General features: G+C 33.5%; 1 protein-coding gene and 1 non-coding gene across 2 annotated transcripts; one reads left to right on the top strand and one right to left on the bottom strand.

The window, feature by feature from the left end:
- Positions 1-2,974: 2,974 nt before the first annotated feature.
- On the top strand, positions 2,975-3,081 carry LOC139869778 (small nucleolar RNA R71). The gene has a single exon (XR_011766358.1). It is a non-coding gene; the product is annotated as a small nucleolar RNA R71 (small nucleolar RNA).
- A 7,116-nt stretch (positions 3,082-10,197) lies between these two features.
- LOC139869212 (histone H4-like) lies at positions 10,198-18,614 on the bottom strand. Its single transcript, XM_071857531.1, has 2 exons — positions 18,344-18,614; positions 10,198-10,247 (listed from the first exon to the last, which is right to left on the bottom strand). Exons 1-2 carry the CDS (start codon positions 18,612-18,614, stop codon positions 10,198-10,200), a joined length of 321 nt encoding a protein of 106 aa, XP_071713632.1.
- Between the last annotated feature and the right edge of the window lie 9,227 nt (positions 18,615-27,841).

The following is a 27,841-nucleotide window of genomic DNA, read 5'->3' as shown; positions in this document are numbered from 1 at the left end:
ATTCATCTGAAAAGATGAATGGAGCATCCTTTTCTAGGAGTTTATTCATAGGAGTGGCGATTTTAGAAAAATATTTTATGAAACGTCGGTAAAAACCGGCATGCCCTAGAAAACTCCTAACTCATCTAACATTGGTGGGATGTGAAAGTTTAGCAATTACATCTACTTTAGCTCTGTCCACTTCAATTCCTTCCTTTGAGATTTTATGCCCAAGAACGATGTCATCTTTAACTATGAAATGGCATTTCTCCCAATTAAGTACTAGATTTGATTGTTCGCATCTAATAAGCATTCGTTCAAGATTAACTAGACATGATTCAAATGTATCACCGAAGACTGAAAAGTAATCCATGAAAACTTCCATGCATTCTTCTATCATGTCATGAAAAATCGCCATCATGCACCTTTGAAAGGTTGCAGGGGCGTTGCAAAGTCCAAATAGCATACGTTTGTAAGCAAAAGTACCATAAGGGCACGTGAATGTGGTTTTCTCTTGGTCCTCGGGTGCTATTGGAATTTGTAAATATCTGAAAAAACCATCAAGAAAACAATAGTAACTATTTCCTGCTAATCTTTCCAACATTTGATCAATAAAAGGTAAGGAAAAGTGATCTTTTCTGGTGGCGTCATTTAATTTTCTATAATCAATACAAACACGCCATCATGTTACGGTCCTCGTAGGAATAAGCTCATTTTTTTCATTTGTGATGACAGTCATGCCACCCTTCTTAGGCACGCATTGAACTGGGCTTACCCATGGACTATCGGAAATTGGATAAATTAAACCTGCATCAAGCAGTTTAATAATTTCTTTCTTAACAACATCTTGCATATTAGGATTTAGTCTTCATTGGCGTTGCACATACGTTTTATGACCTTCTTCCATAAGGATTTTATGTGTGCAATACGAAGGACTTATTCCTTTAATATCATGAATTTTTTCATGCAATAGCTGGTTTATGAGCTTTTAACACAGAAATGAGTTGAGATTTTTCATTTTCAGTAAGAGAAGACGATATTATTACAGGTAATTCAGATTCACCATGTAAATAAGCATATTCCAAATGGTTTGGAAGTGGCTTTAACTCTAATGTCGGTGGTTCTTCTATCGATGATTTATATCGATATCTGTCTTCTTCTTTTAGCATTTGAATTTCTTCTGTTGTTGGTTTATATCCATTAGCAATAAGTGTAGCTAACATTTCAGTTTCATCAATTGGTTCAGTTCCTTCTCCTAAAAAATAGTCTCCTGTTCCTTGTAATTCTGGAAATTCTTCTAACAATTCTGCATGTGATTCTATAGTTTGAATATAATAACATGTATCATCTGCAGATTGCAGTTGTTGCATTGTTCTAACAAACAGAAAAGGTAACACTCTCATCCTCTATACTTAGGGTCAATTTCTTACCAAACACGTCTATTATTGCTTTGGCCGTGTTTAAGAATGGTCTTCCTAATATGAGAGGAACTCGAGAATCTTCTTCCATGTCTAGAATAACAAAATCTACCGGAAATACTAAAGTACCAACTTTAACTAGCATGTTCTCCATTATCCCTCTAGGATATTTTACTGATCGATCGGCTAGTTGTATGCTTATTCGTGTTGGTTTCAATTCTCCAAGGTCTAGTTTAGCGTATAGTGAATACGGCATTAGATTTATACTAGCACCTAAGTCTGCCAATGCTTCTATTGAACTAAGACTACCCAGAAAACATGGAATTGTGAAACTTCCTGGATCTGATAATTTTTTTGGTATCTTATTCAACAGTACTGCAGAACAATTTGCATTCATAGTAACAGCCGAGAGTTCTTCCATTTTCTTTCTATTTGTGATTAGATCTTTCAAAAATTTAGCATATCTAGGCATTCCTGATATCACATCAATGAAAGGAAGATTTACATTAATCTGTTTAAACATATCCAAGAATTTGGATTGCTCGGCTTCAAGTCTCTCTTTTCTCATTTTACTCGGGTAAGGAAGTGGTGGTTGGTATGGTTTAACATAAGGTTTAGCCTTAACTGTGCTATCTTCATTAACCTTTTCAACTACGGGTTCTGTTTCTTTTTCTTGCTCAGATTGTGATTCTTGTGGAGTAGGAATAGTTTCATCAGAAATTACAGGCATTTCAGGTGGTTTAAGTGTGATACCACTTCTCGTGGTAATAGCTTTAGCTGTTTCATTCCGGGGGTTAGCATTTGTATCACTAGGTAGACTTTCCAATTTTCTTTCACCTATTAACCTTGCTAGGTTACTTACTTCTTGTTCCAAATTTTAAATAGAAGCTTATTGATTTCTAAATGCTTGAGCATTTTGTTCATTTGTTTGTTTCTGAGATGTGAAAAATTGAGTTTTAGATTCAACTAGCTTCGACATCATATCTTCTAAATTTGTCTTTTTATCATCGGTTTGTGGTGGTTTATTTTGAAAATTAGGTCTTTGCTGGTTGTAAGTATTATTGGATACTTGTTGATTACTTGGACCTTGTTGGTTGTTGTATGGAACATTTCGGTTATAATTCTGGTTTTGATTGTAGATCGGTCTTGGCGGTTGATAATTATTCTGATAATTATTTCCAGGCCTTTGGTTTATGTATGAAACATTCTCTCTTTGTTCCATTGTTAATTCAATACTGAGACAATCTTTTGTCAAATGTGGTCCTCCACACTGCTCACAACTAATTCGTATTGAGTGGATATCTTTAGTCATCTTTTCCATTCGTCTCTCGACAGCATCTATCTTTGCTGAAATGGAATCTAAGTCATGGCTAGAATCGGCTCTAGCTGCTTTAGATGATCTAACGATATCTTTTTCTTGGTGCCACTCATGTGAGTGGGAAGCAGTGTTATCAATAATTTTGTAAGCATCAGTTGCTGTTTTCTTCATAATGGAACCACCAGCTGCTATATCTATGTCTTTTCTTGTAGTGATGTCGCATCCTTGGTAGAATATTTGTACTATTTGACAAGTGTCTAAACCATGTTGCGGACATCCTCTTAATAACTTTTCAAATCTTGTCCATGCCTCATATAGAGTTTCATTTGGCTTCTGTGTGAACGTAACAATTTCTCCTTGAAGTCTTACGGCTTTAGATGCCGGAAAGAATTGTTTAAGAAATTTTTCAACTAAAACATCTCATCTATCAATCGCCCCTTCAGGTAACGATTCTAACCAATCTTTGGCTTCTCCCTTTAAAGTCCAGGGAAATAACATGAGATATATCTGTTCATCCTCAACTTCTCGAATTTTAAAAAGAGTGCAGATCCTATTAAATGTACGAAGATGTTCATTTGGATCTTCCTTCGGTGCACCACTAAATTGGCATTGATTAGTTACCATGTGTAGGATTTGTCCCTTGATTTCATAATCTGGCGCATTAATGTCTGGTTGAGTAATTGCGTGACCTTGGCAGTGCGTTTAGCTCTCATTCGGTCTTCCATACTTAGAGGTTCCAGATTCTCCATGATTGAATTTGTTGAATCTGAATCACTATAGGATTCTGATTTAATGGTTAGTTCCTCAACAATCTCCGTTTGAATGATTGGTGGTTCCGGAGGAAAGATTAATGGTTCAGGATCTCGGAATCGTCCCTGAATATTCTCCGGATTCTCAATTGTGAGGTCGGGTTCAAAAAATGGATTATCGGAAATTTGAATTGGAGTACTTGGTCGACTGGATGACGATTCTAAAGAAAAATCAACGGCGACAATATTTGCTAGATGTCTTGATCGAGTTACAGGTGGTGAACGTAAAAAAGGTGGTGAACGTTTTGCTCGGTGCATTCACTGAATATCCTATTAGTTATAAAAATAAGAAAAATTATATAAGTTATCAAATTAATAGACTTTTCTGATTTTGCCCACGTTTCGAATAGCCAAAAGATGCAGCAGAGGGGCAGGATTCGTTTGGTCTCAATATAATTGAGCACTGTTTGGCTCCAATAACCCGGTCCACGTACAAATCCAACTATTACTACGAACCAGAAAATTTTGATGTCTATCAATTTAACCACTTAAAATAATTTTTCGTTTAAATTTAAAGAAATTTTAGATAAGAAATAGAAAAAAATCTAAGTCCTAAAAACTAGAATGTCGAGAAATAAGAAAGAAAAAGAACGCGTCGAAAAAGGTCGAAAAATAAAAGGTCGAAAAAAAATAAAAATAAGAAAGTAGCGCGTCGAAACTTAAAAAGGAATTAAAAACTAAGAATTAAAAGTTGCTTCTAAAAATATTAAAGCTTAAAAGAAAAACTATATCCCAAATGGAAATAACTTAAAAAGGTACTAAAAACTTAGAACAGCGTCGCAAAATTCTAAAGCATCTAAATCTTAGTCTAAAGAAAAAGCACCTAAGGGATTTTACGGCAAAGCCTAAAAATCTAGAAATAAAAATAACTATGGCAAAAACTATGACTTAAAACTAAATACGAGCGAAAAATACAAATATTACGCTAAAACAAATAAAAAGGTACAAAATATAAAAATAAACTTAAAGTTGTAAAAAGTACAATTTTTATAAAAATATTATTTTTATATTATTTATTTTATAAAATTATTAATTTTATATATTAATTAAACTAATTTAAACTAAAAATACAAATTAATAATAAAAACTAAAACTAATTAATTTAAAATTAAACCCTAATTAGGGTTTTAATAATAATAATAATAAATAATACTCTGTAATTAATGCAGAATTAGGGTTTGACCAGGCGTGTCAGGGTGTGCTACGCGATCTCGTAGCTCTCTGCCTTTTCTCCTCCGAGATCGCGGAGTGCAATTTTACCGGATTAAAAACTGGGCTAAAACAGTTCGGCCCAATTTAATATTTTATTAAAAACAGTGTTGGGTTTCGACGGGTTTCGGCCCAATTCCTAGTTACAATTATTTTATTTTTTTTCTGTTTTTGATATTTATATAAAATATTTATATAAATTAAATAAAAACTTAATTTTAAAAACTAAAATAGAAATAAAATTACTTTATAATTTTATATATTATAAATTTTGAACAAACTTTTAAATATATATATATATATATATATATATATATATATATATATATATATATATATATATATTATGTTTTTGAATTTTAATATTTAAAAATGTATTTTTACAAAACTAATTAAAACTTAATAAAAATCCTTTTTTTTTCTTTTATATAGCGTTGCGCTTCCGGCGTTTAAGCAGAATTGTCCCCAGCAGCGGCGCCAAAAATACTTGATGTGTGCGAGGTGTACTAGGAAATAGTATTATTTTTATAACGAAATACTATTAAATATGATACAATTTTATACAAGATATTTATTTATTTATAGAATGGATATACCTAAACCTTGCTACAACACTTATAGGCAGTGTACTTAATCGTACGGTAGTGTAGTTTTTAGTAAGTCCGGTTCGTTCCACAGGGATACACTTAAACAAGCTTAACGCTATATTAGTTTTAAATTTATAAAAATATAAATATATATATAAGTGATATTATTATTATAAAAGGGGGTTTTTACCGTTTAATGACCGGTTTGTCGATTTTAAAACTTTAGTCTCAGTTAAAACCTAATGTAAAATATTAAAAATAAATATAACTTAATTTAAAGCGTAAAGTAAATAACGATAATGAAATTGTGATAAATAAAAGTGCGATAAATAAAAAGTACGACAATTAAAGAGTACGATAATTAAAAATGCAATTAAATAAAATGACAATAAATGAAAGTGCGATAATTAAAAGTGCAATTAAATATGAAATAAAAGAATTATGCTTATTTAAACTTCCGTAATCATGATGTTTGACGTGTTGATTTTTAGTTTATTCCCATGGGTTAATTGTTCTTTGTCCTGGATTATTTGATATGTCCATACGGATTTGTCCATAATAGTCCATCAGTCATAATCATAAAACGCGGAATTCGTCGCCAAATTATTCTTATTCCCGAAGTCAAATATTCCAACTAATTGGGGATTCGAATTGTAACAAGGTTTTAATACTTTGTTTAATGAATACACCAGGTTATCGACTGCGTGTAAACCAAGGTTTTACTACTTTGTTAACAATTACACCAATTACCCTTGAATGTAATCCACCCCCGTTTTAACAAGTCTACTAACTATTAATCCAGTTCCGTGTCTGGTAAAATGAACAATTATTGGTATTTATAGATATTCCGCCCACCGTGCCCAGTCAAGCGTATGTGGTTATATATAAATACGTCAAATTATAAGTCTATATATTAAATTAACAAGGTATCGTTTAGTTAATATAAAGCCCATTAATAGCCCATAGTCTAATTTTCACAAGTGTCGTTCTTTTGTCCAAACCCCAATTATGGTACAAAGCCCAATTACTCAATTTTAATATTTAGCCCAACATCATAATTACTTCGTCATAAATAAGCATAATAATAACTTAGCTACGAGACATTAATTTAAAAATAACATTAACCATAACTTACAGTGATTAAAAATAGCGTAGCGTTACACGGACAGAGTTCCGACTTACAAGACTTTAAAACATTCGACTAACCCAACCTTATTATTATCACTAACTTAAAATTAAAATTACAAATTGAGATTACTAATTGGAGTGATACTTGGTACATTAGATAAGAGAAAGAAATTAGAAAAAGGTGTGTTTTTAACGTCCAAAACATGCGAGATTTATAGGTGAGGCCTGTCCCAGCTTGCCATGCGATCGCATGGGATTTCTTCCTCCAGGCCATGCGATCGCATGGCCGTCGGTTTCAGCTGTCATTTAGCTTTGCAACAGTATAGCCGCCGGAATTTTATAATATATAATATATATATATATAATTTTATTATAATTATATATATATTATATTATATTTATAGGCATAGTTGACTTGTAATTTTTGGTCCGTTGCGTCGAGCGTTGAGAGTTGACTTTAGTCCTGGTTCCGGATTTTTGAACGTCCTTGTGTATAATTTAATATCTTGTATTTTGCGTTTTGCTTCTTGTACTCTTGTAATTTTGAGACGTTTCTAATCAACAATTGGAACCACTTTGATTGTACTTTGAGTTTTGAGCTTTTTGGTCGTTTGCGTCTTCAATTTGTCGAATTTGTCTTTTGTCTTCACCTTTTATTATTTAAACGAATATCACTTGTAAATAGAACAATCACAACTAAAAGCTTGTCTTTCTTGAGGGATAATGCTATGAAATATATGTTCGTTTTTAGCATTATCAGGGATCAAACAGATATTTTGATACCCTTGAGGAACTGCTGATTTAAAATTATTTTATTCTAACGCTTCAAAACAAGATTTGGTTGATTATGTATATGCAGGTCATTCATCAAATCCTCACAAAGATAAATCTCAAACTCGGTATGTATTCCTTAATGGGGGTACCGCAATATCATGGCGTTCTCAAAAACAAACGCTTGTTACAACATCATCAAATCATGACGAAGTAATTGCATTATATGAAACTATTCGAAAATGTGTTTGGTTGAGATCAATGACACAAATCATTATTGATTCTTGTGGACTAGAACGCTATATAAGACCAACAACTATCTTCACCAACAACTATATATGAAGATAATGCAGCTTGCATAATACAAATGAAAGAAGAGTATCAAAAGTGACAGAACAAAATATAAATGCTGACGAGGCGCCAGAGCCATAGACGGTCATAACGGTCATAAGTTTGATGGAAAAGAATGGTATGTTGGTAAGGCTCAGAAAAGACTAAAAGGGAATAGGAATTGAAACAAGGGTTTGAGCAAACCATGAAGGAGACTGTAGCCAAATCACAGGGGCTAAACTTGTACATAAAAGATTTAGATGATACAGTTTCAGATGAAAACTTCATATTCTTCTCATATACTCAAGATCAAGTAAAAGACAACCAGATTAAAATGAGATACGTTCAATCAACAACTCTGCTGATCTTTATACCAAAGCACTGTCAACCGCTGTTTTCAACAATATTGGCATGAGGCAAGTTCAAAAGATGTGACGACTCGGCGATGTCTACTTGAGGGGGAGTCAACTCTATACTGCACTTTTTTTCCCTTGACTAAAGTTTTTATCCCACTGGATTTTTCTTTAGCAAGGTTTTTAACGAGACAGTACTAGTTGCACTCTAATAAAATTGTTATCCAAGGAGGAGTGTTATGATACCACAAAGTCAAGATAAGGTGGCTATGTGGATGTGAATATTGTATACAGAACTTACGCATGCATAGGAATAGAATATGGCACAGTAAAATTTATAGTATAAATATAGGATCGAATGTAATCAGTTTTTGCACCATTCATTTCAATAAGATTTATTACTTTCTCCTTTCTCTTTAAATATCAGTAGTACATAACCAAGAGTCAGACCACTAAAAGTAGTTATAAACTCTTAAATTATACAGTAACAGATTTTACTATTATATCTAGAACTTAAGTGTTTTTTAAGAAAAACAAGTTGATAAAAACATAGATTTATTTATATGATATGATGTGAAAGGTTTTTTGTCTTTTATTTTCACTACTATTATTAGTAAAATTTGTTACATATTTTGATTGTTTTGGTTGTATCCTTTATATTAAGAAAATAATAATTTGTTAGTCACTACAATTTTAGTAATCTTTAAGTAAATTTTATAACGACTAACAACTGCTTGACAGTTCGAACTATCATTAAGTTGAATAAAGTGACGATTATGAAATTATACTGGACTTTTATCGTTATATTATTATACGGTGTATGGTTGCTTCTTGCTAGGCGCACATAACTCTTACAGGTGCGTATAATTTGCCCTCTCTATTTCGTTCTTATGAGCATTTTTGGCCGGAGGTCCTTTAGGAAGCAATCTCTTTTGCTCTAGAGTAGAGGGAGGGACGACCTTATCTAGGCGCGGGTTCTATACCCGCGGGCGGAGTAGTGAATTCCTTCTAATGTAGGGTACGAGGAACGATTGTCTACACCCACCTCCCCCATACCCCACTTTCGTGGGATTGTGTATTGTTGTTGTTGTTGTTGTGTAATTATTATTAATTATTTTGTGTAACCAGTAATCATTATTTCTAGATCCGCCACTGACTCAAACAGTGCGAGGCGGACATTAAACAAATTAAAGACTTGTATAAATTTCCTGATCTATCAACAGCTGAATCTGTTGACAGCTGAATCTGTTGTTCTCGTTAACTGCAAAAACAAAACAAAACGTAGCTCGTTTTAAAGGAGGAATCAAGAAAAAGGTTACACTCTCGTTTAACATGGTTGAAGCTCGTTGACAAGAACACTAAGTTTTTCCATTTAGTTTCTCGCATTAAGCAACAATCAAGCTCGATTTATGGTATGGAGATCGAGGGTCTATGGTTTGAAGACCCCTGTATTTTATGTATGGGACACCAATCCCAGTATTTTATGTCTTTCGGCTTAAATTTGTAGTGTTATTTTGTAGTTTTTAAGCCGAAAGCTTTATGTTGTAATCGCTTACTTTCATCATTTTGATGAAGGTTTTTAATGATATGTTCCATTTTCGCTCGGGAAAAAAAAATATTAATCGAGAGCTCATTTAGACTAGGTTGTGAACTACCTCGGTCAAATGATGATGAATATTTAAAATATAAGGCTTCTGCAATCACTAATCCACCTATTTTAGCAACAACAAAAACTATGAACTTTTATATAAACCAAAACAAAAACATTTAAATAAATAAATAAAAAAAGACAACGGCTAGAGCCATTAAGACGAGCTAACACGCTCACGATTCACGAACCTAAGCAAGAGATAGCAAGCTCAACTAACAAAGCAACACGACCGACCGAACGCACTACTAATGAAAGAAGCCAACAATCGTAACCAAAAACTAACCATCCCTCAACTTTGAAGTTCCTAAGCTCCACTACGTGGTCTTTTCTTCCCACTAATCTACCTTTAAGCAATTACAACCCAGAAGCAATAATTCGTCCAACAAACACAAATCAACGCATTTATTGATTAAAATAAGACTCCAAATTAATAAACACAAAAATACTAGAATCAAAAGAAAAGCAATAACAACAAACTCATAATCCATTTAAGTCCAATTTTTCAAACTCTAAATCTATTCATAAAACATACCACCTCATACATCCAGTAACCATACATCTACAACAACTTTATGAAATCACACAACTACAATAACACGATCAAAGAAACATAAACCCTAACAGAATCCAAATCAACAGAAAAATTAACCGCCGAATCCATATAAAGTCCTTCCTTGACGCTTCAAAGCATAAACTGTTGGGATTTAACAAGTTACATAATACTTAAAATCTTTTAAGAATCAAATTAAAGCGGAAGCATGAAAATATTACCAATTGAACTTGTTAATCTTTAACCTTTTAAAGTTAAATCCCAATTAGGATCAAGTTGTGAAATAAGCTTACAAACTACAAGCAAGAATAAGATGTTATACCTATTCCAAGCTAGTTGAAAGTGATGAAGATGATGATGTTGAATGGAGCTTCAAATGTATGAAACCTCAAGAGATTATACCCCAAACTTATGCACCAACACCTTAGCTTTGGTTAGGATTTTATTGACACTTGATAACAAGCTTGCAAAGAAGAAAATGAACCCACTTTTGACCTCCAAAGGCCACGGCCTAACAGCAACAAGAAGAGAGAAAAATGCAGTTTTTTTGCTTGTTATTTTGATGTGTACTTGCATGTGTGTGTAACCTTGAGTCAAGGAACATGTTTATAGATATATGGAAAAGCATGGGCAACTAAAGATTGGAATCTCTAGCATGTGCATCTCATTCCCTATGCCACTTCCCTTTCATATTATAAAATAAGTTTTATAAAAGTATTAGATTTTATAAAACTCTTTATAATACTTCCATATATATATAATTGTCATGTACATTTATTTTTATAAAACCAAAACTTTATAAAATGTATCATAACAAAATAAATTATTTAACCTATAAATAATTTAAACTCTTGTTATATATATAAATTAATCCATAATTTATATATATATATATACATCAAGTAATATTTCAGAAAACCATTTTTCTTAAAGTTCAAGTGTCGCGTATTTGATCAACGAACCAATCGTTAAAATCGAAGACGAATAAGGTGTCGGTAAGTTTGTTATTGGGTATGACCCGACTTGGATCATAACACGTCAGCCACGTTAATTTAATATGTCTCTCGGGCATACGAAATACCTTCAATCTCCCACTTGCACGAGAAACATAAGAAATTAATGCAAGTGATGGATACAGCCTAACACACTGTCCATCACCCCTAATATGTTATTACTTTGTGCCATTCAATAACATCATCCCTTTCGAGTTCCCATCTCGAATATGAATAGGTGAATCTTTCATTATTTCCTTTCATCCTAGATGTCATGTTAAATCCAAGAGATACAGAGTGATCACTCTCTTATAGATTTGACTTTTCAGGCCTTAGACATCTGACTCTCAACGAATAAGAGGGACAAATTCCATCTTGACTACATACGTCCTAGATATACACTTTGTAATATACCTGAGTTCTTCCTTATGTACTACCATGTTTCAGAATAGCGAAGGAAAGAATCAAGGCACAGTACTTGGTGAATATCCGAACCCAATATGTATCTCAGGTCAGAGGATACAATGATATTCGCCTTTACTCAAGATTACATGTGATCAACCACAAAGGCTCTATACAGTAATTCTTGAGAGCGGGTCTTCCAATATTTGTTTCCCACAAATATCTATGAACCTTGGTTGCAACCTTGCCCCACATTCAACCTATGAATGTATACCAATCCAAGTTCATAATAGTCTAAACCTCACACTTGTTCCCACAAATGTGATCGACTACGGAAATTTAGAATAATTGCTTATTCATGGATGAAATATGCAAAATAGGAACATAACTCAAATAAATTAACACCATAGTTATATTAATGAGTTTGAATAATTTCGTTCCGGTACAATACATAAAATAGATCATATCCAATCACTAGAATATCGAAGCCCTAATGCACAAACATGTCCCTCATGTTTTGGCCCATGTAAAAGCTTCGTGAGTGGATCCGCAACATTATGATCTGTATGAACTTTGCGAATACATATCTTTCCTTTTTCAACTTCATCCCTTATGTAGTTGAATCTCCGCTCAATGTGACGAGTCTTTTGATGGGCACGAGGTTCCTTGATTTGAGCAATCGCACCCTCGTTGTCACAAAAGATCTCAAGAGGGTCCTGAATGGAAGGGACCACTCCTAAGTCATCGATGAATTTCTTCATCCATGCAGCTTCCTGTGCTGCCAATGAGGCGGCAATGTACTCCGACTCTGTAGTGGATAACGCAACAACTTCCTGTTTCGAACTCTTCCAAGAGACCGCACCACCATTTAACATGAAGACATAACCGGATTGTGATCGAGAGTCATCTCGATCAGTTTGGAAACTCGCGTCCACGTAACCTTTTACAGCGAGTTCCTCCTCACCAGACCCATATATTAGAAACATATCCTTAGTCCTCCTAAGGTATTTCAATATGCTTTTAACAGCAATCCAATGACTGTTTCCTGGGTTGTTCTGGTATCTACTTGTCAAGCTTAGAGCGCATGACACATCCGGTCTAGTACATATCATTGCATACATGATAGACCCAATAGCAGATGCGTATGGGACTTTCTTCATTCTCTCTTGTTCATTTTCCGTGGTAGGACACTGAGATGAACTGAGAACGGTTCCTTTTTGAATAGGTACCAAACCTCTCTTAGAGTTTTCCATCTTGAATCTTTTCAAGATTTTATCAATGTATGTACTTTGACTTAAACCTATCAATCTCTTGGATCTATTCCTATAGATCCCTATCCCCAATATGTATTGTGCATCTCCAAGATCCTTAATGGAGAAGCAACTCTTTAGCCAAGTTTTGACTCCTTGCATTGTGGTAATATCATTCCCAAATAATAATATATCATCCACATATAGTACAAGGAACATGATAGTGCTCCCACTAGCTTTCTTATATACACAAGCTTCATCACCATTTTTAATGAAGCCAAATTTCTCGGCTTCCTCATTAAAACGATGATTCCACATTCTAGATGCTTGTTTCAATCCGTAGATTGACTTCTTTAACTTGCATACCCTTTTAGGATATTTTGGATCAACAAAACCTTCAGGCTGAACCATATAGACATCTTCCATAAGATATCCATTTAGGAAAGCGGTTTTGACATCCATTTGCCATATTTCATAGTCGTAGTGAGCAGCAATGGCAAATAATATCCTAATAGACTTTAGCATTGCCACTGGCGAGAAAGTTTCATCATAATCAACCCCTTGAGTTTGAGTGAAACCTTTTGCTACAAGTCTAGCTTTATATGTATCCAAGTTTCCATGTATGTCGGTTTTCTTCTTGAAAAGCCATTTGCAATCAATTAGCTTAGAGCTAGGAGGTTGCTCAACAAGTTCCCACACTTGGTTTTCATACATGGATTGCATCTCGGCGTTCATGGCTTCCTGCCATTTATCTTTATCAATCCTTGATAAAGCATCTTCGTAGTTTGTCGGTTCATCCAAATCAACCGTATAGCAACCATCTACGAGAAACCCATATCTCTCGGGAGGATTACTAATCCTACTAGATCTTCGAACGTCTTGTGTATTTTGATCATCCATTTGATCACTATCAACATTTTCATGTTGAGTGCTAGTGTCAAGCAATTGTGTATCATCTACTTGATCTTGAACCTCTTCAAGATCTATCTTCCTTTCACTATTTCCTTCCATTAGGAACTTAGTTTCAAGGAATTCCGCCTTCCGAGCAACAAATACATTCTGCTCGGATGGATCATAGAAATAGTATCCCATATCATCCTTGGGATATCCTATGAAGATACACTTCGTGGATCGAGCATTCAACTTATTAGGGACGTAACGCTTAGGATAAGCTTCACATCCCCATACCTTTAAGTATGATAGAGATGGAGGTTTACCAAACCACATCTCGTGAGGAGTTCGTTCCACTTTCTTGGTTGGGGCCATATTTAAAATACGGGCCGCGGAGCTTAGACAATAACCCCAAAATGATAGAGGCAACGAGCTTCTTGCCATCATAGATCGAACCATATCCATTAGGGTTCGGTTCCTCCTTTCAGAAACTCCATTAAGCTGGGGTGTTCCGGGTGGAGTAAGTTGTGAGATAATCCCACAACTCCTAAGATGATCTTGGAAGGCATCGCTTAGGTATTCACCTCCTCTATCGGTACGAAGTACCTTAATTGTCCTATTGAGTTGATTTTGTACTTCGTTTTGATATTCTTTGAATGCTTCAAACGTTTCGTCCTTGTGTCTTAATAAGTAGACATATCCGAAACGACTAAAGTCATCAATGAAAGTAACAAAGTATCTTTCACCATTCCTAGTCATGGGTTTAAAGGGTCCACATACATCCGAATGTATTAATCCCAATAAATCTTTAGCCCTTTCATAAGTCCCTTTGAAAGGTGCTTTAGTCATCTTGCCTTGTAAACAAGATTCACATACATCAAACGAATCCATTTCATTTGATTTCAAAAGTCCATTCTTTTGAAGTGTATGCATTCGGTTCTTGTTTATGTGACCAAGGCGACAATGCCATAAGTAGGAATCACTCAAATCCCTTTTGAGTTTCTTGGTGCTTGTATGGTACATTGAGCTACTAGATAATGTGTCATCGTGAACCAATTCATAAATTCCATTTGAAGGTGAAGCCTTGAAATAGAATACATTATCTAAATAAATATGGATATCATCATTAACAAAATTAAGATAAAACCCACATTGTTTCAAACGGGAAATGGAAATAATGTTTCGACATAAATCGGGTGCATACAAAACATCTTTCAAAATAAGTTCCAAACCACTTGGAAGCTTTAACACAAAGTCTCCTTGAGCCTTCACTTGCACTTTGGCTCCATTACCCATGTAGAGACTCGATGTTCCCGTTTGCTTGCTACTTCTTTTGAACCCCTGCAATGAATTGCAAATGTGAGTTCCACATCCAGTGTCTAATACCCATGTATTAGAAGAAGTAATACTAAGCTCTATATATACCATATATATATTACCTGAGGTTTGCCCTGCATCCCTCTTCTCCTTCAACTCCTTAAGGTAGACCGGACAGTTTCGTTTCCAATGACCCATCTCACCGCAACCGAAACATGGGTCTTCCTTGGGGTTTGCCTTCTCGGCTACCTTTTGCTTCTTAGCCTTGTTCTTGGTTGGGGTAACCATCTTCCCCTTCCCTTTGCCTTGATGGGCGGGTCCTTTCCTCTTAGCCACCTTTGGCTTAGAGGCGTTACCTTTGGATCCACCTTGATCGATTGCTAACACGGGTAAAGCCCTTTTACCCATGCTAGTTTCCGCCATTCTAAGCATACCGTGAAGCTCACCTATGCTCTTATCCATCCCATTCATATTGTAATTAATTACAAATTGATCAAACCTTTTTGATAGGGAGTTAAGGATAAGATCGGTGGCTAACTCATTGGATATGTTTAGGTTAAGTCGGTTAGCACGATCGATAAGGCTTTTCATCTTGAGTACATAAGATGAAACCGATTGGGTATCGTCCATACGACAAGCATGTAGCGCCCGAACCGTTTCGAAGCGCTCGACACGCGCTTGTTGGAGAAACATCTCCTTCAATTGCGTTATCATGTCGTATGCACTATGGTGCTCGAAATCCTTTTGGAGTTCGGGTATCATAGTCCCAAGCATTAAGCATGAGACTTGAAGGGAGTCGTGGCAATACTTATCGTAAGAGGCCATTGCCTCCACATCATTCTCATCCGGTTGATCGGGAATGGGGTCCTCAAGCACATACATTTTATCCTCTTGTTTGAGGACAATCCGAAGATTGCGGAACCAATCCATAAAGTTGGTATGGTTAAGTTTGTCTTTCTCTAAGAGAGACCTTAATGATAGGTGGTTTAGGTTAAGTGGTGCGTTTGGAATGTTGTTGTTGTTATTGGCGGCCATCTACAAAATTAACAAAGTTCGTTTAAGTATCGATTTTAATTTAACATTCAATACCCTTTTAAATTTTAATTGACTTATTAAATATTAGAATCCAACGGTAAATCAAATTTCGGTTAGGTGACCTTTATCCCGTTATTTGATTTAGCTAGGTAGTCATTATATGACAATTGCAATCCTTTTGCAACTTCTAAGTTATGGGATCATGCAATCCTTTTGCATGGCATATTTATCCCATCAACGCCTATTTGTTCATCATGCTTCGGTGACCCTAAGTTCATGATTCCCAAATCAAGTCGTCCTACTTGTGTAAACATGTAGACTTAACATACAAGTGGTTAGGTGACCTTTATCCCACATGTATGCGAAGTGTACCTTATTCATATTAGTTCGCTCATGATGGTTAGGTGACCTTTATCCCATCAAGAGTTTCCTAATACGTCTAAGTGTTTCCATAAAAGGATGGCGTTTAACTTGTTTTGCCTTGTTAATAAGGGATTTTAAGTTTTCATTAATTCTAGTTTGAGAAAACTTTTGCACCATACACCAACATGCATTTAGTGTATGGTTTATTTGAAAATCCATTTTCATGTTATGTAATAAAGCCAATTTTATTACTTTGATATAAACCATTTTATATGTATGATCCTTATCATGTTCTTAATAACCGATTATTAATGTCCTTTTAGCCGTTTTAATTTAACCATTTAAATTGACGTTTTGCATGTCGTTAATAATGTCAATTTTAACCAATTTAAATTGCCATTTTAGTGTGTTGTTAACTTGTGTGATTAACTTGTAGCATACAAACATACAATCCACATAATCATACAAAACAACCACGCATGCAAAACAAAGATGTTCACAATCTAGCCAATTTGGTAGGCATTTGTTTAGCCGAAAACAAATGCCACCGGTTAAGGGGTTATAACACAAAGTAAGAGATTTCAAAATCTCCCACTCAATCTTGCATCCAAATGCTTCTTCATGTGTTCTTCAAGTCTTCATCATCTTCATCATTTTACAAAATATATCCTAATACATTTTGTCTAGAAAATGAAAATACAACCTAATCTATTTTACAAATATAAAATAAATTACATAACCAAATGAATATTATTACAAACCAATTGAATAAATATTATTACAAACCATAAGAATGAATTAAATCAACCAAACATACATGCAACCATACACAAGGTCAAGGCTAGGATTGTGAACAACATGCAACCAAAATTTGAACCAAATAAAGAGCCCAAAACCCATTTTGGGACTCCTATAATTCGGCCCAAAATACACACCCACCCAAAACCATAAATTTTTGCATTTTACAATCATGCATGTACATAAAATGCAAAGTTATGGTGAGTTCAAAAACCATCTCGAAGCATATTTCAACAACTTCGGCTCTAGATACCATTGTTGGGATTTAACAAGTTACATAATACTTAAAATCTTTTAAGAATCAAATTAAAGCGGAAGCATGAAAATATTACCAATTGAACTTGTTAATCTTTAACCTTTTAAAGTTAAATCCCAATTAGGATCAAGTTGTGAAATAAGCTTACAAACTACAAGCAAGAATAAGATGTTATACCTATTCCAAGCTAGTTGAAAGTGATGAAGATGATGATGTTGAATGGAGCTTCAAATGTATGAAACCTCAAGAGATTATACCCCAAACTTATGCACCAACACCTTAGCTTTGGTTAGGATTTTATTGACACTTGATAACAAGCTTGCAAAGAAGAAAATGAACCCACTTTTGACCTCCAAAGGCCACGGCCTAACAGCAACAAGAAGAGAGAAAAATGCAGTTTTTTTGCTTGTTATTTTGATGTGTACTTGCATGTGTGTGTAACCTTGAGTCAAGGAACATGTTTATAGATATATGGAAAAGCATGGGCAACTAAAGATTGGAATCTCTAGCATGTGCATCTCATTCCCTATGCCACTTCCCTTTCATATTATAAAATAAGTTTTATAAAAGTATTAGATTTTATAAAACTCTTTATAATACTTCCATATATATATAATTGTCATGTACATTTATTTTTATAAAACCAAAACTTTATAAAATGTATCATAACAAAATAAATTATTTAACCTATAAATAATTTAAACTCTTGTTATATATATAAATTAATCCATAATTTATATATATATATATACATCAAGTAATATTTCAGAAAACCATTTTTCTTAAAGTTCAAGTGTCGCGTATTTGATCAACGAACCAATCGTTAAAATCGAAGACGAATAAGGTGTCGGTAAGTTTGTTATTGGGTATGACCCGACTTGGATCATAACACGTCAGCCACGTTAATTTAATATGTCTCTCGGGCATACGAAATACCTTCATAAACAACATCCATTGCAGTTACAGTCTTCCTTCTAGCATGCTCAGTATACGTAACCGCATCACGAATCACATTTTCCAAAAATATCTTCAACACACCTCTGGTTTCTTCGTAAATCAGCCCGCTAATCCTCTTCACACCGCCTCTCCTAGCCAATCGCCTGATCGCAGGTTTTGTGATTCCTTGAATGTTGTCTCGGAGAACTTTACGGTGTCGTTTAGCTCCGCCTTTGCCCAAACCCTTTCCTCCCTTTCCACGGCCTGACATCGCTGGACGAATTTGTAATTGAAATTGAAATGAAAATAGCTAGTGAAATTGAAGGAATTGCAGGAATGATTTGATTTGATATTGATATTGATTAATGAGAGTGCTAGGGTTTATATAAGTGGCGGAATAGATTTGGGGATTTTTGAAATTTAAGCGGGAGTGGTGTTTTCAGAATAAGATTGAATGGACGGTGCAGATAGTGATCCGTGTGGTGTTAATACTTTGCTTTTGAGTCGTTGATGTAGTTCTGATCAACGGGTCATAAATTGTTTGAATAATGATATGGATCGATGTGTTATGTTTGTTAGGTTTACTCCCTTGATTGACCGAGAGTTGTTAAAAACACCCCTCATTAGATATGTTTGATTGGTTGAATTGTTCAAAATTCATAACGTTTGTTTGAACGTCACAAACAACGAATACTATATATAAAAGAATCTTTATTGAATAATGAAGATCCTAAACCGATACAAAGTATAAGGTTCGAAACGAGTAAACATCACAATTCGACAGTAACTCCAACCGAGCCTAAACAACAACCAAAACACTATAAAACAACTAACAAAGAGACAGTGAGTCCGTAAGCTCGCTAACTAGCCCGAAACAGACACGAGATAAACAAATAGCCTACTAACCAGTATACATGAAAAATGTACAAAAAGTAAACTTAGCCAGGACCTTTACCGTTTCTCTCGTCCGGGCAGTTTTTGATCTCATCTACTTTGTCGATGTGGACCCCTTTACCTTTCGAGACTTAAAATTGTACGAAATAACGTCGAAAGAAGAACTACCAATTAAGGAACCAGAAACGCTAATAAGCTCAGTATCGTCAATTGTGTAACTTCTTTCTCACAGTTAGCATCATCCTATAAAACGTTCTAACTCATATAGGGGTTTCCATATCATAACAATCTAAAACAATCTAGAAGGTACTGAGCTTCTTTAAACATCGTATTTAAAGCAAATTAACCCAAAACAAATTACCTTTACAAAGCGGAATAACCCAAAATAACCCAACAATTGGTAGCTCTTCTTTAAACTCATACAGAGGTTTCCATCTAAAAATAACCCAAAGCAAATTACCTTTACAAAGTGGAATCAATAAACTCGTAACCTGATTTCTTCTTTAAAGCATAATCAGAAAAATTCGGAATATATATCATATAACATCGTCGCCCCATAAATAATCATATATAATATACTCATATGATCACCCCACAATAACACTGCAATTACACCCATGTGTTTACAAATAATCACAATTACAGTAAGTCCGATGAATGTATGAGGTTATCTATCAAATTTGTATACACATTATATTCATATAAAAAAAAATCACTACTGTTTTTTTCGTACGGATGCGTCCATTCATATGTATTAATGAGCATTATGCTCGTACGTATGAACGTTTTTACCGTGTGGATGAAAAAACTTGAAAGTTTAAAAATCAAAAAATTATAAATTAAAACTATAGAGTTTATCCTGTAAAATAAATGGAATGGATAGTAATAGAATAAGAATTATTCTATTGTTAGCTCTTAGGACTATACTTAAGAAAAAAAAATTAAGCTTGGATGATTGTACATTTAAGTAATGGGATAGTTATTAGAGGTGGTTTTTAATTATGTACAAAACAATTATGCATTTTCTAGTTTCTTAAGCATATCCCTACGGGTTAGGTTTAGGAAAATTCAAAAAATAAACATTATAACCAACTTTGGAGAATTGGTAAAAATAGTCCCCGACTATGTTGTGTTTTAGTGAAGTTATAACTCTAAGATTCGAAGTTACAAAAACAGTCTATGTGTACTTTGCACAGTCAATACTTTATTTATAGTGACAATCGACCTAATTAATATAAAATTCTTACCATCAGTACTTTTTCATTAATATTTTTACGATCCTTCATATTCCTCGTTAAATTTTACTCAAACTTTTGAATAAATTTGAATCTAAGTAATTCGTACATATTAGATTATGAGTCGTACACATAAAAGTATAATTCACGGAATTGAAGAGTGATACATACGTATAGAGTTCTTGGTTTTAGGTTGAAGAATGATGAATACACTAATAGAATCCGGTGGTAGAGGATGGTGGTTCGTGTTGGTTATGTGGCGGAGGAAGCTCGAAACTTTGAATTGGACCACGAAATATCGCAGAAACGTTCATGTTAGAATTCCTAACACAACTACAATTTTAATATTTATGAAAACACACTAGATTAAATAAATCGATTCAATCTTGAACCTTTTTCACACCTAATAACTTGTTTTTTTAAACGATTATGACTAAAAAATTGGATTTAAAAAATGCATATGGCTTGTATGGCGTTAAGGAAGCTTTTTCAACTATCTATTTCAAGATTAAACCCACAAAAATGTTTATGTGATTTTAAGGCAAAAATTTGAAGAACACACAAAATATCGGTTTTAAAGTCTTGCTCCAATCATGAGCTCGGTTTCAGCTATGATGTGAAGACCCGTCCTAATCCATCCGAACGAAGTCCATATCGATTATAAACGATTCACAACAGTTGATTACATCGCGAGGTACTTGACCTCTATATGATACATTTTACAAACATTGCATTCGTTTTTGAAAAGACAATCTTTCATTACATCGAAATTTGACGGCGTGCATACTATTTTATAATATATCTAACTATAACTGACTTAATAAAATTCTTGATGAACTCAACGACTCGAATGCAACATCTTTTGAAATATGTCGTGAATGACTCCAAGTAATATCTTTAAAATGAGCAAATGCACAGCGGAAGATTTCTTTCGTACCTGAGAATAAACATGCTTTCAAGTGTCAACCAAAAGGTTGGTGAGTTCATTAGTTTAACATAAATAATCATTTCATAATTTTAATAGACCACAAGATTTCATATTTCCATTTCTCATAAACATACGTCCCATGCATAGCGACAAAAAATATCATTCATATGGATTGAACACCTGGTAACCGACATTCACAATATGCATATAAGAATATCCCCATCATTCCGGGATCCTCCTTCGGACATGATATAAATTTTGAAGTACTAAAGCATCCGGTACTTTGGATGAGGCTTGTTGGGCCCGATAGATCTATCTTTAGAGTTCGCGTCAATTAGGGTGTCTGTTCCCTAATTCTTAGATTACCAGACTAAAAGGGGCATATTCAATTTCGATCATTCAACCATAGAACGTAATTTCGATTACTTGTGTCTATTTAGTAAAACAGTTATAAAAGCAGCGCATGTATTCCCAGTCCCAAAAATATATATTGCAAAAGCATTTAAAAAGGGAGTAATGAAACTCACCTAATGTATTTTGTAATAAAAATACATATGACTATATTGAACAATGCAGGGTTGGCCTTGGATTCACGAACCTATATCATTTGTATATATATTAATACACATGCTTGAAATCGAACAATTATATATATGTAAATTTATTAGTTCTATCATATTTATGTTAGTAATATGTACATGTTTCCTATATTCGTTTTGTATATAAAATATAAATTTTGTTATGTTATATGTATTACATATATTCATATATATATATATATATATATATATATATATATATATTTATATATCATTTGGTTGCTAATTGTGACGACCCGGAAATTTCCGACCAAATTAAAACTTAATCTTTATATGTTCCAACACAATAAGCAAAGCCTGTAATGTTGAGTCTCGAAATGTTTGAACTATTTATATAGATTCATTTAGCCTGTGACTATTTCCGACGATTCACGAACAATTGTGTGTAAATAAATATGTAAATATATATACATGTATAAATATAAGAGTGCATATTAAGTTGTATTAATAAAATACAAAATAATCATTTGAATTGAAAATGTAAAATAATGTACAAGATAATTAAGATTAAAATTTATTTATGATTTAAACGAATTCTTATTTTTATTTATTATCATTTTTATGATATTATTTAGTTATTTTATTAGAATTATTATTAATATTATTAGGGTATTTACTATTAATATTTATTAAAAATAAAAATAGGGAATCACATTATGTTAGAAGTAACTATCAATTTTTTTTCTTTTTCTTCACATGAAAATAATTTACGTACTTCATGTCTCTAGTTTGTTACAAGTCTACTTCACAAATCAATTGGAAATCAATTTAACTGTTAAATCATGTACCTAATCACTCTATATAAGTTACAAACTGCAATTTGAGTTAAAAACAAAGAAAACCCATAAAATAAGCTCGACACTCTGTACATTCATCTTTTTCACCATATTTTGATTTAGAACAAATTTTCAAAATGTAATAATGCAGTCATGTTAGGAATCGTCTATCTAAACTATCTGTAAATTTTCAATCCTCAATTCTTTCTATTAATTTCTAATTTGAGAGTCAAAGTTTTGGTTTTCAAAGTCAACTAAGTGTTCTTGAATCAAATTCGAGTTTGTTTTGATATCTCCAGTTAATTTGATGATCCATAAAGATTATAGGAATGATTTACAACACAATTCATGTTGTAATCATAACCTATAACACTCTTAATCTAAAAATCAATTTTTGAGTTCTTGAGTTCTTCACAGTGATATACACTAACGTGAATTCGAAACAAATTTCAAAAACTAAAAATGTAGAGTTGTTAGGAATCATTTACTTAAACTTCCTGCAAAATCTCAAGTTCCAATTCTTGATAACGAATTCGAATTTGCGAGTCAAAGTTAAATTGTCAAAAGTCAACTGTTTTGTTCTTGGAGAAATTAGAGCTTATTTTGATGTTTTAAGTTCAATTGACGATTTCAATAGTTTTTAGGAATGATTTGAAACATGTTTCATGTTGTAAAGATTGTCCAAAACGAACTCAAAATTGAAAACAAATTTTTTTTTTCTTGGCTACCAGCAAGCAGTAGGATTTTTTTGTTTTTTTTTTCTCATTTTTTTTATATCATGAACACATTTTTATTTTTTGTTTCATGTTTGTTTAGAAGTCCTAAAACCATTTTGATGATTGACTATTAAGAATGAAGTTGTTTGATTGTTTAGATTTTGGTGAAGAAGATGAAGTGGGTTGAAACATGTAATAGATAAATATTTGGATTTGTATTATAAATCAGAAAAACTAAAATGGAGGAATGGTTAAGGGTGTTGATGAGTGAACGAGAGGTCGCGGGTTCGAGCCCGGCTTGGTGCAATTTTTTTAAAACTGACTCCTAAGGTAGTTTTATACTTTTAAAAATTATTATTATTATTAATATTATTATTATTATCCTTAGGTATTTCTACAATTATTAATTTTACAAAACAAAAGATATATATGTAAATATATTATTTCATAAAATATACTAATATTACATAAAATTATGTTTCAACTAATATTATTGATATAACATTAATTAAATATTAAATAAGTATCATAATATATTATAAGACTAATTAATACATAACAAATATATAAACTTAATTGATTTATACTATAATGTGTTAATACTTGATATAGGTTCGTGAATCCGAGGCCAACCCTGCATTGTTCAATGTCGTCATATGTATTTTTACTACAAAATACAGTATTGTGAGTTTCATTTACCTTTTTACCCTTTATATTTTTGGGCTGAGAATACATGCGCAACTTTTATAACTGTTTTACGAAATAGACACAAGTAATCGAAATTACGTTATATGGTTGAATGATCGAAACTGAATATGCCCCTTTTTATTAAGTCTGGTAATCTAAGAATTAGGGAACAGACACCCTAATTGACGCGAACTCTAAAGATAGATCTATCGGGCCCAACAAGCCCCATCCAAAGTACCGGATGCTTTAGTACTTCGAAATTTATATCATGTCCGAAGGAGGATCCCGGAATGATGGGGATATTCTTATATGCATATTGTGAATGTCGGTTACCAGGTGTTCAATCCGTATGAATGATATTTTTGTCTCTATGCATGGGACGTATGATTATGAGAAATGGAAGTATGAAATCGTGTGGTCTATTAAAATTATGAAATGATTCTTTATGATAAACTAATGAACTCACCAACCTTTTGGTTGACACTTTAAAGCATGTTTATTCTCAGGTACGAAAGAAATCTTCCGCTGTGCATTTGCTCATATTAGAGATATTACTTGGAGTCATTCATGACATATTTCAAAAGATGTTGCATTCGAGTCGTTGAGTTCATCAAGATTATTATTAAGTCAATTATATTTGGATATATTATGAAATGCTTTACATGCCTGTCAACTGTCGATGTAATGAAAGTTTGTCTTTTAAAAACGAATGCAATGTTTGTAAAATTTATCATATAGAGGTCAATTACCTCGCGATGTAATCAACTGTTGTGAATCATTTGTAATCAATATGGACTTCGTCCGGATGGATTAGGACGGGTCTCTACAGTTGGTATCAGAGCGGTGGTCTTAGCGAACCAGGTCTTGCATTAGCGTGCCTAACTGATAGTCGTTAGGATGCATTAGTGAGTCTGGACTTCGACCGTGTCTGCATGTCAAAAGTTTTGCTTATCATTTTTATCTAAAAACATCTGCTTATCATCCTTAGGAAATTACCTACTCATTATTCTTAGTCTAGACACATTTTACTGCATTGACTGCATGAATAGTGTATAGACAAAATTCATATCTTAGCGTATCTGACAATTCATATCTTAGTGTATCTGTTACTGTAGACCTTGCCTGATATCTCTCGTAAATTTCTCCTTAATTTAAGGGATCCTGGTACTATATATATCTATGCAAATTATGCATTGAGAATACCATCTAACTATCAATTGATGCCACTAAACTCTTCATACCAAAAATCTTTCCTGAGATCGTTTAAGATGGCCTCTACGAATCGACCAAGTTCCTCTGACTCCGAAGACAGCATGACAGGAGCACACCAACCAATCAACTACCGTGATTACTGGAGAAAATGGGGATGGGTTCGCGACATACTCACCCTATGGAGAAAGGAAGAAGGTACTCCATATCATGAATCAAATCTACCACCTAACCTTGGAGTACTTGACCCGCTCACCGGCGAACCCGTTCGCAATACCGTTTATACCCTATTTGCAAGAATTTTTCGTCTTGAAACTACCATTAATGGAACTAGAGAAGATATCCGACCTCTACCTCACATTGATAAACAACTCGGGTTAGTAGAAGAAGTTAGAGAACTCCGAGCTCGAGTATTAACTTTAGAGAGCACGGTATACAATTTGCAATCATCAACAGTATCACCAACACCAGTAACATCACCAGCCTTAGCACCAATGGCACCAGTACCACCAACAACCCAAGTTTCAACAATCCATGCCTCAACATCTCATTCTGTACCTCGAGTATAATTATCGTTCCACAAATCATTCTACATCATTTATCTTCGTTCGACATGACGATTATGTAAACTCTAATGTTTTAAAGATTATGTATCATAGTTCTAATCGTAAATCTGATGAGTTTAATATCACATTGACTCATTAAATTCATAATTACATATGAAGAAAATATATATGTAAATATATTTTCATAAAGATTGTGATTAAAAATTCTTTCGTACAAACTGTTAATGGTAAAAATATTTTAACGGGTAGGTAATACCCGAGAAATATTTAAGATTTCACATTAATAAGTTACATTGTACATTCTTCGAATCTGATTCAACGGTCGATTACCATCCTACCTACATCTATCGATATACGAATCCGTTCACCACAGAATAACCATTTTCATTCAAATTCAATTTCATATTTGGATTTTTACTTACCAGAATCCAACAAGTGGCATAATGAAGAAATAATGGACACAATAAAAATTGATTAGAAACAGACTAATTAACAATATGGAATTTTGTTAAGAAACCATGCTAACTGTTCCAGCTAACTGTTCCTAGCTAACTGATTACATTCTATTTATCGCATTTTATTTATTGCAATTTAATTATCGCAATTTACATTCCCACAATTTTATTTATTGTCATCTAATTTCTGTTATTTACTTTACGCACTTTAGTTATCGTTATTTAATTCCTGTTATTTATTTTACGCACTTTAAATATCGGGACACGTATACAAGGTTTTGACATATCATATCGATGCATCTATATATATTATTTGGAATCACCATAGACACTCTATATGCAGTAATGATCGAGTTCTTTATACAGGGTTGAGGTTGATTCTATAATAATATATATACTTTGAGTTGTGATCGAGTCTGAGACATGTACACGGGTCCCGTTACGTATTAATTAATTCGGATATTATATATTAAGCTATATATGTATTATCGGACTGTTAATTGTGGACTATCAAATATGGACTGTCGACATTGGATAATTAAAATGAATTAAAATGAATTAAAATATTGATTATAACATATGAAACTAAACATATCTTCAAGTTTGCCACTTGATCTCATCTTAAACCTCATCTGTATCTTGACGATTACAATCTGCGTTCAAACCTTTCATGATTCTTGAAAACACCTCAATCGATAGGATGAATCAACCGCACTTCATCTACGGAAGGAAAGGTTTATGCATATAGTTATGCACCTGAGAAACTCTCGGCAACTGAGTAAAAGTTTAACACGTAGCCGCATCAGATCCTTTGGCATTTATTAGCAAAAATAACTTTGCGATCCCTTTTCAAAGTAGCCAATTTTGTCACAGCTCCAGCAAGTCAACTTCGACTTTTCATTCGAAGTAGCCTTACTATAATCCTGATATATACAATTACCCTTTTTATAACGGAGAATTCTTTTATATTCCACCATATTACCAGAAGACGTACCAGCAGCCTCGTTGTTTTTTTTTGGCTTAAATCTCTCTGACAAATAATTATATTTATTCATTGAAACCCTATCATATACTCATCCGCATCTTGTAACGAGAACTGCCATACCAATTACCGGGAATCAACAAATTTGTATTTTGAGTCTCGCAACGTTTCTACATCAACAGTTATATGTATCCATATAACATTTATCTCTTAGAACTATGATCTTCCATTCTGAAATTCAGAAAAGCACCCAGTCTGTGAATTAATGCTCTAAATTTTGAAAAGTTGAATGAAGCAACAAAAACTATGGATGATTTTAACAGTTAAAAGTTTGATAAAAAAAAAAGATACGTTGGAAAAGCTCAAAAGGAAGTTTGGTACTGAAAAACGAATTGAGCAAACCATGAAGGAGACTCTGAGCAAATCACAAGGACTAAACTTGTACATAAAG

Source organism: Rutidosis leptorrhynchoides, chromosome 9 (assembly GCF_046630445.1).
Source record: "Rutidosis leptorrhynchoides isolate AG116_Rl617_1_P2 chromosome 9, CSIRO_AGI_Rlap_v1, whole genome shotgun sequence".
NCBI classification, from domain to species: Eukaryota; Viridiplantae; Streptophyta; class Magnoliopsida; order Asterales; family Asteraceae; genus Rutidosis; species Rutidosis leptorrhynchoides.
Note: the sequence above shows the minus strand (reverse complement) of the source record. Positions and strands in the feature narration are given on the sequence as shown.

Coding starts and splice junctions, on each gene's coding strand:
- LOC139869212 (XM_071857531.1), bottom strand. CDS start 18,614: ATGTCAGGCCGTGGAAAGGGAGGAAAGGGTTTGGGCAAAGGCGGAGCT. Junction 10,248..18,343: donor AATGGATGTTGTTTATGAAG/GTATTTCGTATG, acceptor AAATCCCAACAG/TTTATGCTTTGAAGCGTCAA.